The 13,910-nt window shown below is 35.3% G+C and overlaps 1 protein-coding gene across 4 annotated transcripts; it reads right to left on the bottom strand.

The window, feature by feature from the left end:
• Positions 1–469: 469 nt before the first annotated feature.
• On the bottom strand, positions 470–6,627 carry LOC147474688 (kinesin-like protein KIN-5B). Of its 4 annotated transcripts, none has more exons than XM_086582569.1 (9): positions 5,592–6,627; positions 4,665–4,732; positions 4,461–4,570; positions 4,170–4,327; positions 4,002–4,085; positions 3,730–3,904; positions 2,402–2,513; positions 2,126–2,209; positions 470–909 (listed from the first exon to the last, which is right to left on the bottom strand). In XM_086582569.1, exons 3-6 carry the CDS (start codon positions 4,519–4,521, stop codon positions 3,770–3,772), a joined length of 438 nt encoding a protein of 145 aa, XP_086438695.1. In that variant the 5' UTR covers positions 4,522–4,570; positions 4,665–4,732; positions 5,592–6,627; the 3' UTR covers positions 470–909; positions 2,126–2,209; positions 2,402–2,513; positions 3,730–3,769. The 4 variants fall into 4 exon arrangements, with proteins under 4 accessions (XP_086438695.1, XP_086438694.1, XP_086438693.1 ...); XM_086582568.1 differs by having other exon boundaries at positions 2,126–2,193; XM_086582567.1 differs by lacking the exon at positions 2,126–2,209.
• Between the last annotated feature and the right edge of the window lie 7,283 nt (positions 6,628–13,910).

Below are 13,910 nucleotides of genomic sequence, written 5' to 3'. Positions count from 1 at the left end.
GTCTGGTGGTTTCTCCACATCTCCAATCCATTTTTTACACTACACCAGAAATGGCCAAAAACGATGCTTAAATCAGTCCTAAATCGAGATTTACGACGGAAAATAGTGTCCCAGACTCCGTTGCGAATAACCCTGTCGTTAATATTAACGACGGGAATGAGTGTGGTAAGTTGAATTAGAACTACGACAGACTTGAGACAGTTTATGCCGTCGTTAAATATAGAACACTCAAAACCGTCGTATATTTGTTTTCCAATGCAACTGCGTATTTTCAAAACTGGAACTCTACCAACCGTCGTAAATTTGTGTCCTTAGTTTAGGACATGCATTTACATCGTACAAGTTTAAGGTAATTTTTTTAATATATATATATATTTTTTGTAGAATCTATTTTTCCATACCCCCCACCTGATTTAAGGTTTCTCAGTTAATAAAATCAATTAGTCAAACAACATACTAAAACGACACATTTCAAAAATTGATATATAGATTGATAATTTCCAATTTACAATATTCCAAGCTTATGATTGCCAACTAGGCTTTCAAAGTATACAAAGAAGAATAAGAACATAATGAAAAAACAATTTGAAATTCCTATCTTCATCACTTTTGCACGCACATTTTGTTCTTTCGTGTGAATCACATAACCTTTCATGACAGTAAACAGCTTTGAGAGTTTTCTAAGAGCTAACCCACATAGAGGCAAACAACATGGCAGGAGCATTATCAATCCGACACCACTCCACACAAAGAAGTGAGTTTACAAGAGTTGTATTCATTCAATTCGGTTCGTCTTTCCGAATGAAACTAGAAGTTATTGTACAAGACTACTTATGGCCAGATCCAACTTGCCTTCGGTCTGCCAAGATCCAACTTCTCTTGGTAAAGCTAGCCCAACATGAGCGGATCCTGCAGGTATATCTTACCTTTACATAAGATAACCATACTCTTATAGGTGTCTTTTCTAAGTCAAGTACCACATGCAACAACTATGAAGTTTGTACCAAATTCTCATATCACAACCATGTGCAAAGCTTCTTAATAGATATGCATAGTCGAAATTCATGTTATACTCGGGCGATAGCTCATTTCTTGATTGTATCAATGATTACTCTTGTCTGTAATTTTTGTCAATCTCACATTGGGAGGATTCAAGTACATAGTGTAATTTCAGTGATCGGTGTTATTCTTTGTTTGGATTGTAAATTAGCTCTTTTTTATTCATGTACAAGTTATATGCAGACGTCTCAGTCAGATGTTGCAGTTGTCAGGGACTTTATGAGTCACTAATAATTGATATGTCTTTCAATGAATCAGTTTTGAGCAGAATTGTGGTGTTTCATATATGATTTCTCAACTGCGCGTCTTGTGTTTTTTTTTTTAAAAAAAAAAAAAAAAAAAAAAAAAAAAAAAGTTCTTGTCTTGGATTCAGCTCACGAGCTACGAGTCTCGAGTTCACTCGAGCTCGTTTTGTAAAACAAGTCGAGCCGAGTCGAGCTCGAGCTTATTGTAATTCAAAACGAGTCGAGTTTCAGCACAAAGTGGAGCTCGACCTTGAGTTTGAGCTCGGCTCGAAAACTCACGAGCCGAATCTGAGCATGCCAATACTCGGCTCGCTCGACTCAATGACCACCCCTAGCAACCACGTCACCACATAAATAAAAGGTCTAAACGAAACAATTAATTATTAAACACAAACAATCCTAGGCCCTCTGTATACAACAAAGTATAAAGAGGCCCTGTAGGGGGAAAATAAAATGTAAAGAAACACCAACAAAGTTGACAAAACAACTTTCCAAGCAAGCTATAACAGATCAGTAGGTGTTTAAGTGTAGTGTGTGGGAAGATGCAAGACTGAGAAATCCCAGAGCAATTGCAAATAAAACACAATGACAATTGTCTAGCAAATTACGCAAATCATGTGTCTTAAGGTAGTAGAGCACACCCATAACTGTGTCGACAAATTAGTAACGGGCTTATTCACTCTCTCAACAAGAGAGAGTTCCTTACAATTTTAAACAATATATACTAGCTAAAAATCAATAACTAAAACTCATTTCCAAGTTTTCATTTGCAATACGACAAATTAGAGTTCCGTGTCGGACACATATTGCATGTAATTTACCTCGAATTTTGATATTTTGCCGTGTCCGAAAATTCGTATCCGTGTCCGATACGGCGTGTCAATGTAACCTAGGTAATACTCAGTCTGTCAAATATTAGTATACAAGCCTTACTGACAAGAACAACAATGAATATATATGTCCATAAATAACTGCTAATAGTAGTAACTCCTTGAAAATACATAAGGCAAGCAATCAGCAATAGCACAACAATGATTTCAACCACAACAGACAAATAGGTTAAAAGGGCATAATACGTAAATACTCCTAGTCCGTACCTGAGATGACGAGAGATGGGTGGCGTTATCTATATGCCCAAGACAAGAAACAATCTTTAGAGTTCCAATTAGGCCCATCTTCTTATACTTCAACTCTTGATTATTCGACCGACTGAAAAAGAAGTGAAATACTTCCAACTCTTCTTACGCAGGCACTTAGGCATGCAATATATGTAACAAGGAGAAAACGACTTCTTAGTGTCCGATATATAATAACCGATATTTGAGTTAAAAGAAACTGGAAAATGCCAAAACATTTGTATACATGCTCTGAAATATAAGTATTTCAGCTAAATTCAAACAAAACATATATAATAATATAAGAAAATTTATATACAACAAGATAGAAGGAAGCATTATAAAAGAATATTCTTTTAAGATCAAACCTTACGGTGTTGAAGTACTTCACTAAAAGCTCTATAGAGGATTGATTGCAAATCTTACTTCAGATATTGTTTAGTCAGAACTAGTCAAAATAAAAATTATACTAACTTCCATGGTAGAATACTAGAATGTGCAGGAAGAAATTTTAGGATGTGTCCTTGTCTTGTGTATCATCCAACTGGGCACCTTCTCCTAGGTGTAGTGTCCTCAATCCACCACTTACCACTAAAAGAATATTAATGTTATCTCCTTCAAGGACATAACTCCCTATGACCCGAGTAGTTAGCACTAAATGGGTGGTTACATGTGCATGACTTATTGCAAACATTCTAAGACAAACAATTAAATGATAAAATGCCTTGACATATTATGATGATAAATAGATGTACATACTATAAACAATTAGTTTTTGATAGTTATACTGTAAACAATTAGTTTATGTAGACAACTGTAAAGAACAAAGAGATCAACCTAAACGTATTGCTCTCTATGGCAATCGCTATCTACTAAAGAAGCGCACGTGTCTGCCAGTCTCCAAAACAAGCAAGACAATCAGACATTGCTGGCCTCCAAAACAAAATACCCAAGCTTCATACTTCATACAATTTCAAGTCCTAGGCTGCTATAGGCCATCTGTTGGGCTGTTGCTGGCCACCCCATGCTAGAATATCAATTAGAAGATCAGGTCTCAGTACATGTTCCTAAAATATGTAACTACGTCATGAATGAGCTAACAACTTGTATAAAATTAAGTGGAATTAAAAGGTGCTAGCATGATCTAAAGTTAAGTGATAAAAACTAAACATGTGATGCGTCGCATGATCGTAAACCATTGTTTGTAATTATTAATTTTCAAAAACAGTAAAAGCATAAAAACTAAAGCCTTTAAGGAACTTTCATCAAATAAACTGTGAGCATATGAAAATGAGTCTTCCAATCAATACCTTGTCCAACAGCTGAAAACGAGTCTTCTAAGAAATGATCCTATACCTCCCCAAAATATTCATGCCACTCGGCTTTTGCATTTGCCGAAACTTCTTGTAAACTAGACATTTCTTGTTCTAACCTTTTCTTCACTTCAATATTTTCTTCATCCATATTTCTCAAGGCCTTTGAAACCTACTCAAGAACACCACATGCGAGATCTTAATATCTCTTAAAATGCCCTAACTAGAAACACAAAAAGCTATAATGATTTAGACGTTAAGTGATTGACCATTTCAGTTTTCTTAGATGTCAAAGTGCCTAGTATCACCACAATCTTTTGAAGCGCCTGTTTCTCCTCCAAGGAAGACTCCTCCTGCACTAGTAAAAAAAATTACGAACTGTTCTATCTATATTTGGAAGTAATTAAGTACAAACAATAATGACAAGCAGCTTTGACCTGAAATGTCTTTCCAAAGGTCTCTATCTGTCCAGACTTTTCTGCCTGATCTTCTTCAATAGATTTTGAGAGTTTTGAGAAGCGACATTGGAGGTCATAAAAAACCCATTCTTTGCTTTTAATATAACTTGCAATGAAACCAGACTCCTTTGAAGTCCCTGCAGTTATGCAGAAATAAACTAATATAGTTACAGATTGTTGAAGATGTACAGATTATGGAATCGAAGGTCAACTGAGGTGAGATAAACTTGAACAATTGAAATCCTATAAAGTATTGCAAACTGTATATACCTTCTCTTGTTCTTTGAAAGAAAAAGAGATAGTAGTTATACGCTTTCGTCAATAGAACCATGGATATCCTGGATAACCTCTTCTGATTCCTTAACAACAGTTACAAGAAACTACAAATAAAACCTTATTATATTACCAGCCCAAATAATCATACACCACTATGTAAACCTACATCTTGACAATAATACTTTTGTAACTCCATACATTTTCAACAGCTGATGTTGAGATGAAATTGTTGGTTTTATCAGCTTCAAGTTGGAGGAAGAAAGTACCTGATGAACAAAGAAATGGAAAAGCTCTCATCTTGTCTGATATTTGAATTAGAACCTTCGGAAACAGAGATAAACTTGTTACTTAGAAATTAATATTTAACGACCAAAATTACACATGTTCAGCAGATAAGGAAAACCACAACCACGACCAATAGTTACTTACCTTTTGTTCAATAGATCGAACAATTATGCCTAAAATGAATCTCGAAACCCTGGCCATACAAAACCAAAACGAAAATCAAAACCCTACCCACCCAAAACCAAAACCAAAATCAAAATCAAAATCAAAACCCTAGCCACCCAAAACCAAAATCAAAATTCTAGACAATTTGTAGGAGGAGGAAGGAAGAAGAAGAGCAAGGAGAGGAAGACTCACCGAGAGAGGAACAACCTTACGGTTTAGGGTTTTTCTCTTTTCCACTTTTCGATGAGCGTGAGAGGTGAAAAACTCCGCTTAAGTTTTTCTTTTTTTTCCAATCTGATTTTTCTTTTTTTTTTCCATTTCTCAACTTCTAACATATACAGAAACGTCACTAAATATCTAAAGAAATGTTAGAGAATAATTCAAGTATTTTAGCAACGGTTGATAGTATTTCTAACGGATTATAAATGTGAATAATTTGCTAACGGATGAGTAAGTGTTACTAATAAAAAAACCCAAATGTTGCAAAATCACCCAAATGGTGTAGTGTTGATTTTATTGCTGCTGGCAAGGAAATCCTCACATAACTATAATCAAATCAATACGATTTCACGTAAATTTACTCTAGACACCACTTAGTAGTATAAACTATTAAACATTTCTACCGAATTCAATTACAACCACAGTGAAATTGAGATATGAGAGTAAGTTAACTACCTTTGATGAATTCAAGTTTGGTTTAGAGCTAGAACTCAATGAAAGAACCAAACGACAGTGAAGAATCTTTTGAAACTGGAAAAACGCAGTTGATCTCTCTCTAAACGCACCTATTTAGGCCTCCTAACCCATCCAATAACAATCCCAATTAACAATGCAATCCACAAAGAACCTGCATATGATACCAACAGTTCCAATACTTCCCAAATTGTTTGGTTTTCATCAAATTCCACCAACGTTGATACCAAAGCCATTATAAACCACACAATCAATACAAAAATAATAAAACTAATAACTTTAGAAAAGAAAAATCACATAAACTTTCAATTGACTCAAATTTATTGACAATTTACATGTGAACAAGCCCACAACATAAAAACAATACAAATCCTCAATTGAATCCAAATTACATACAATTAACCCAATATTCATTAACCCCAATCCATAAAAATAGTAAAGTTAATACCTTTGAACCATCAAATTACTAGAAACTCTCAATTAAATCAAAACATTAAACAATTAAAACACAATGATTCAAAGGCTTCAATCCAAATCACTTTAAAAAATAGAACTAAACCCAACAAAAAATTCATTCTCAGCACGTCTCTCAGACCTTAACCCACAAGTCCAACATATCAAAATGATTACTGAAAAACCAAACAAGAGTTGTAAAGGGAAAAATGAGAAACCCATACCTTAGTTGTACTGAGGGCCGGTCGCAGTTGGGTTGAACAAGGTTTCAGTAGACTAGGGTTTGGGAAGGGGTGGAAGAAGGGAAGCACACACGATATAAGAATAGTTTTGGAGAGAACTGTGCGATGGCTGAAGAGGGGCCCTTTTCATAGCGACAATATCTAACCCCATTTAAGACTTATGTATCCGTCTTATATTAATTACAGTAAAAAAAACGTACTCAATTATTCAAGATAAACCACACGACGGTTTTTCCTCAATTGGGACTAGGAAGCTCGTCCTAAATTAAAGACGACCAAGCCAGTCTTATGGCCCGTCATTTTTTGATAATTCTGATGTAGTGTTACCATAGATACTGAACATGGTTATAGTCCAAAGAGATTGAATGTCTATTGCTGCTTTCCATGGAAGCTTTGCCAACATAGTCACATTCATCTCTAGCCTTTCTTAAGCCTAATCCTCCTTCTACTTTGGTCTTACATATATGCTCCCACCTAATGGTGTGAACACTTTTAGAATTTACTGATCCATTCCACCAGAAATCCCTACATGTCTTATCAATCTTATTACAAGTTGCTACAATAAGGAAATAAGTTGACATGACATATAAGGGGGTGGCCTGGATAACAGCTTGGATGAGAGTGGTTATTCCAGCTTAAGTTAACACCTTTTCCTTCCAGCCTTTGATCTTTCTATGTATCTTATCCACCAAATAGTCAAAGTCCTCAGACATTTTCCTAGATAGCATGATAGGAACACCAAGATATTTTTCTTTGGAATCAAAATTCCTTATTTTCCAAAATCTGTTTAACTTTATTTTCTGTTTATACTTGACATTTCTACTTAAAAACACAATGGACTTGTCATAGTTTATTTTCTGCTTAGAGGCATTGCAGTATTAATCTAGAATCCTTTTTAGCTGACCACTTTCAGCAAGATTTGCTCTTGTAAACAGAATCAAGTTATCTGCATAGAGCAGATGGGTAAGAGCAAAAAGTTTCTCCTTATCTTAACTCCATGAAGCCTATCATTGAGCTCAGCTCTAGCAATCATCCTAGAGAGAGCCTCAAAAACCAAAATGAAGAGATATGGGGATATATGATCCCTTTGTCTTAGTCCTCTTTTAGGGTTAAATCTCTCCAGAGGAGAGCCATTAAGCACAACTTGAAAGGACACAGTGGAGAAACACTGTGTAATCATGCTTCTCCACTTATTGTTAAACCCAAGCTTTTCAAAAATATTGTCCACAAAAGACCATTCGACTCTGTCATAGGCCTTGGCCATGTCCATCTAAAGAGCACACCAGCCCTCATTTTTACTTCTCATATTCTTCATATTATGAAAAACTTCACAAGCAAGGCCCATATTATCTCCAGTGCTTCTTTCTTTTATGAAAGACCTTTGGAAAGGGGACACAATCCTACTCATAAAACCTTTAAGCCTATTAGCAAGAATCTTGGAAACAATTTTGTATCCAAAATTACATAAGCTAACAAGTCTAAACTTTGAAGCATGGTCATGATTAATAATCTTATGAATTAAAGCAATGTAAGCCTCATTAAACTGGGGGTTCAGGTACCCATGTTTGAAGAAGTCCTGCATAAAATTGACCACAGAGGGGCCTAACAATATCCCAACATTTTTTATATAATACCCCTTGGAACCCATCAGGTCCTGGGGATTTAAGACTACCCATCTTTTTAACAACATTCCAAATATCTTCCTTATTTGGAATACTTGTGATAATCTCATTTTTCCTCTCACTCATAGTGGTTTGGAAAAGTTCGATCTGATCATCCCTTTCAAGTTAATCAGATGTGAAGATCTCATCAAAGTACTAGTTTAGAGAGTTTCCCACTTCGATTCTCCAGTCTTTCCATTCCCTATCATCATTTTTTATTTTGCCAATTTTATTTTCCCTCCTTTTATATATGGTAGATAAGTGATAAAACTTTGTGTTTTTTCCTCCATCTTTGATCCAATCAGTGGAAGACTTTTGTTTCCAAAAGTTCTCATCTTTTTCATACCACTCATGTAAAGCCTTTTTCAAGTTCTTGGCTTTATTATAGTTATCTATGGTAAAAGGCTTAGACAGGACCCTATCCAGTTTCTTTTGGGTAGCCTTAATATTGGAAAAAATATTTCCAAAGACATGCTTGTTCCAAATAGTGGGATCTTTCCTAGTTTTTTCAAGCTTATGAATGAGATTACTATCAAACAAATCATGAGTAATAGCATGCCAAGCATTATCAATAACAGATATTCATGCATCGTTTGTTAACCACATATCAAAAAACTTGAAAGGCTTAGGGTTATTTTCCTTTTTTTTCTAGATTAATGAACAAAGAAATATGGTCAGAAGAAGCATTTGCATAAGTTTGTACATGAGTGATAAGTGCCTAAAACTATAGTTTTAACCTCTTAATAATGTTACAGTTAGACCAATTATACTTATAATAAATAATAGTTAGTATTTTTTACGTACGTTTGTGTATTTCAGGTATTGGAGTTAAATATGTGAAGAAATATGTCACTTTTGCAAGAGAAATGAGCAAAGGTTGGTTGCTAAGAAGTTCTATGGTTAAAGCCCAAGTTTCAAGGAGAAAAAACCTTTTTAAAGCCCACTCAAAGCTGAAAAGTCAAAGTCAATGCGGGCAGAAATAGAGAAGAAAGGTCAACAGAAGTTCCGCAGGCCGTATCTTTGGACTCAAATCTCGGCATTAGTCCTACTATATTTCAAAACGACCGGCTCGGAAAAAGCTTTCTAATGGCCCAAGCTTTGATCCAATTAGAGGAATAAAAGTGGACGAAAAGGCTATTGCAGTAATTTCCAATAGAGAAACCCTTTTTGGATTTAAGTAATTAGGTTTTGGGCTTGATTTAATGGCCCAAAACATAGCTCCAATGCCCATACACAAAATTGTAAACCTATCCCTCTCCTATATAAAGAGGACTAAGGAACAACTCTAACTCTCTCTTCCATTAGATAATAAATTAGTTTTCTTCTTTAGTTTTAAAACCTAGTTATTGTTTTATTAGCCTAGCCACCATTAATTCAATCCAAGCTATTTCCAATACAAGTGTTCTTTAATTATGTCTTTTTCTCTTTATTATTATGTCCATGATAGTCTGATGAATCATAGCTAAACCTCCATTAGAGGGGTTTGATTAAAGCTTTGATGAAGACTTGATGTGTTAGTATAGAATAGTTGTAGTAAGATATTTCACTCTAGAGGGTAGTTAATTTACTATGAGAATGAGTTTCAATTGTCTCACATGCTAATTATTAGTTGGTAGAGATGCTATGAATAATTAGGGATAAAAAGACCTAATCTTTATGTGAAAACTTAAAGATTAGGGTTGCAACAACTTCGTACTTGCATATTAGGGAGTAATCAAGGTGGATTTCAAATCTCCCAAATTCCTTCTCATTCACATCTTCGTATTTAATTGCCATAGTATAATTTAGAATATCTTAATTAGTTATTCCCACAGATTAGTCTTATTAAAAACATTGCCCTCATTGGTATTGTAGAATTGTTTAAGTTAGTGAAACTGTTATGTTCTAATCAACTAGGAATGGAACGAAATCTTTACTCTAAGTTTATTACATGATAATTGAGAGTAGAAACTTTGATCAAACGTAGAATAACTAGCTTTCTTATTCCTAGCATAAATCATTATTCATAGGATAGAAACGTTTATTTTCATTTTATCAATGAGCATGGGGGGAAAAGACCAAGCCAGCTAGGGGAGGCCAAAGCTTTATCTAAGCTCTCTAATACATGGTCACCCGGTCTTCTATTGTTGCTCCAAGTGAATTTAGGGCCTTTAAATCCCAAATCCACCATGCCCAAGTCATTTATCATATGGTTAAACTCATTCATGCTTTTTGTAATTTTGCTTCTCCCACCATTTTTTTCATCCATCTGAGTAATAGCATTGAAGTCCCCAAAAAGGCACCAAAGGCCAGGAATAAGAGGAGCTAATCCCCTCAACTCATTCCACACTTTATTTCTATTATGAGCAACTGGTTCACCATATATAAAGGAAAAAAGCCACGGTTCTATACTAAAATAATCTGTAATTTTACCTGTCACTTGGTTCTGTGATGCCCCAAGAATCATCAGGTCCACTCATTCTTTCTATAGCACTGCCAAACCTCCACTGAAACCAACCGCTGGTACCGCAACATGCCCACTGAGCTTTAGCTGCTTACTCAGTCTTCTAATACTTTCCTTACTAGCTTTTGTTTCTGACAGACAAACTATATCTACATTAAACCTACCAATCAGGTCCTTTAGTTGTTGAACTGCCGTGGTGGTGCCTATCCCCCGGCAATTCAAAGCGTGTATCGTCATGGATACTGATAGAATGAAAATTAAGCTTTTACTCCTACTTAGCTAATTATACTAGGAAGAAGTAAACTATAATTTGCATGTCTTTTTATATCAAAGTTCTACTCTCAATTATCATGTAATAAAACTAGAGTAAGAATTCGTTCTACTCCTAATTGCATTAGATAATAACTAATTCCACTAATGATGAACAATTAAACAGTATGAGAGTAATGATTTAAAATAGAACTAGTATGGTGAAAACTAATATTGAATATATTCTAAATTAAACTATGACAATTAAATATTAAGATGTGAATATAAAGAAGGAATTAGGGAGATTTGAAATCCACCTTGATTAATCCCTAACATGCTAATATAGAGTTTGTTGCAACCCTAATCTTTATATTTTCACACAAGGTTCAACATAAAAATTAGGTCTTTTTATCCCTAATTACTCATGGTATCTCTAACCAAGTAATAATTAGCATGAGAGGAAGTTGAAACTCGATCATTCTCATGGTGAATGAACTACCCTCTAGTCTAGGTTTATTTTACTTATTGCTTAAATAGAAAACCCTAGACTTGAAGCTCTTTACTACAACTATTCTATACTAACACATCAAGTCTTCATCAAAGCTTCAATCAAACCCCTCTAATGGAGGTTTAGCTATGGTTTATTAGACCATCATGGAATAAATAATGAGAAGAAGAAGACATAATTAAAGGAATACTTATATTAAAAATAACTTGAATTGTATTAATGGTGGCTAGGCTAATAAACATAAACTAGGTTTAGACTAAAGAGAAGAGGTAGGAGAGAGATCTAAATTATTCTAACTAATGGGAAGGAGAGATAATAGAGTTTTGCCTTCATCCTCTTTATATAGGAGAGGGTTAGATTTATAATTTCATGCATGGACTTTAGAGCTGTGCTTTGGGCTACTAAATCAAGTCCAAAACCTAATTACTTAAGTCCATAAAGGATTTCTCAATGGGAATTTATTGCAACACCATTTTGTCTAGTTTTACTACTCTGATTAGGTCAAGGCTTGGACCATTAGAAATCTATTTCCGAGCTGGTCGTTTTGATATATAATAGGCCCAATTCTGAGGTCTGACTCCAAAGATATGGCCTACAGAAGTTCTATTGACTTTTCAGCTTTGACTAGGCTTTAAAAATGTTTTTTCTCCTTGAAACTTGGGATTTAATGATATAATTTCTCTAGCAAACAATTTGACTCATTTCTCTTGCAAAAGTGACGTATTTGTTCACATAATTGATTCCAAGACCTGAAATACACAAAAACACGTAAATATTACTAACTCTTATTTGTTATAAACATAATTGGCCTAAATATAATATTATTAAGGGGTTAAAACTACAGTTTTGGGCACTTATCAGATACTAAGGCAGCTGTGAAAGGACAGCCACCGCGAACCCTGGATGAGAAGACAAGCCCCCACTGCTTGAAACATCCTTGTTGTTCTCCTCATCATGCCTCTGGTTTATTTCTGAGTTGCTTTGTCCATCATACCTCTGTACACTTGTGCTCCCTTCCTCTCTTTTACTTGGGCCTTTGTACTAGAACCTTCTAGCCACTGTAGAGTCATCCATAGCCAGGGGTTATGGTTGGTATGCTAGATTTTTAACATCTGCCTCATAACCCACCATTTCCAGATGACTCTGGTTATCCATTTCCTGTGTTCTGACTTATCATCTTCATCGGGATAATAGACCTCCATAGGTATATGAGGCGCACCTTCCAGATCATCTGATATCCCAGATTCTGATGAGGAGTTATCCAAGACATCAGAGTCCGTTGGTGATGGTTCTGTGGAGGAGTCATCCCCCATTTGCTCCATAGAGACATGTGATTCTACCGAATCACTAGATATTGGAACAATATTCACAGTTGTTGGGATCATCAAGTGTCTTTGCCCTTTTCCTCTCATTTCATCAGCTACTCTCTTAGTTTTCTTGGATCTATTTTCAATAACTCTTACACTTCTTCTAACCCATCCATTTCCTCTATTGTTTGCCATCTCAGCTTCCTTTTCCTCACTAGTTCGAATTTTTCTTTTTTCTCCTCTATGTTTCTCCTCCCTTTTTGTTGGTTTAACTACACTTAACCAGGATTAATCCCAGATTTGGGATTCTTTCTTTTGTGGCCTCGAGAAGCCATAATTTTGAATCCTCTTCCATGTGTAGGTTTGTTGTGGGTTATGTAAACAGGGATGGATTGATTTTTTTCCTCAATTTTGTTGTTGACTAGTTTGGTTCTCTTGAAGATCGAGAAACCATCCTTGGAACCAGCAATAACTTGAATTGATGCTGAGTGCTCAATCAGGTACCTAGGTCGGTCAGCAACAGTGGTAACCTTTGACCTATGTTTTCTGTTTCGACCAAATATGATCAAAACATTAAGTAGTGACGAAAGAGATGAAGAACATAAAAAAGTAGTGAAAAGGCAATGGTGATTGAGTGAATGATGTGGCTGTACCTTTCGGTTGCCTACATACCCAAATTATCGATGGGATCAAGTCTCAAAAACGTAGTTCTGTATGAAAAATAGTATTGTATTTATATGTGTAGAGTAGCACTTTCTTGTAGCTCAAGTAATTGTAATTGAACATGACTCTTAATTGATGATTATCTCTTTGATACGAAACGAATCTAGACATAAATTAATGCACGTAAGTGGCAAGACATGTGGCTAGGGTTCAGCCCTAGACACATGAGTTAATGGGCATATACATTGATCTATGATATTACAAATTGGACTTTAGCCCTGTTGATTAAATGAATAAAGTGGAGACTCCTACCAATGGACATTTGCCACGTAGGTGGGGGTCGAAACACCGCCCCCTCTTTGGCATGTGAACAAAGTTCATATGGCAAAGAAGATAAGTAAAATCAAGGAAAAAATAGAATAAGAAAAGATTGAGCGGAATGTATAACAAAGGGTCGTGTGAATGTAAACAATAGGAAAATGGACTGTCGAGAAAAATTCGTGAATTATCGGGAACGAAATAATGTCAAACTAGCGTATATGGGACGCAATGTAGTTAAATAAAAGATGGCTGAAAATGCACAGAAAAAATTGCAAAAGAAATTGATGGCCGAAACTGTACCGAAAGCATTACGTAATAATACGAAAATTAAGTTCGACAACGCATGCTATCGGAATAGCGATATTATGATTAGACAGTTAAAATTAAATGTAGAAGCAGTCTAGTAATAATAGGAAGAAAATGAAGTTAAATATGAATTGGATTCAAAGGTTTC

Source organism: Coptis chinensis, chromosome 9 (genome assembly GCF_015680905.1).
Source record: "Coptis chinensis isolate HL-2020 chromosome 9, ASM1568090v1, whole genome shotgun sequence".
Lineage (NCBI taxonomy): Eukaryota > Viridiplantae > Streptophyta > Magnoliopsida > Ranunculales > Ranunculaceae > Coptis > Coptis chinensis.
This window is presented reverse-complemented; position numbering and strand designations above follow the sequence as displayed.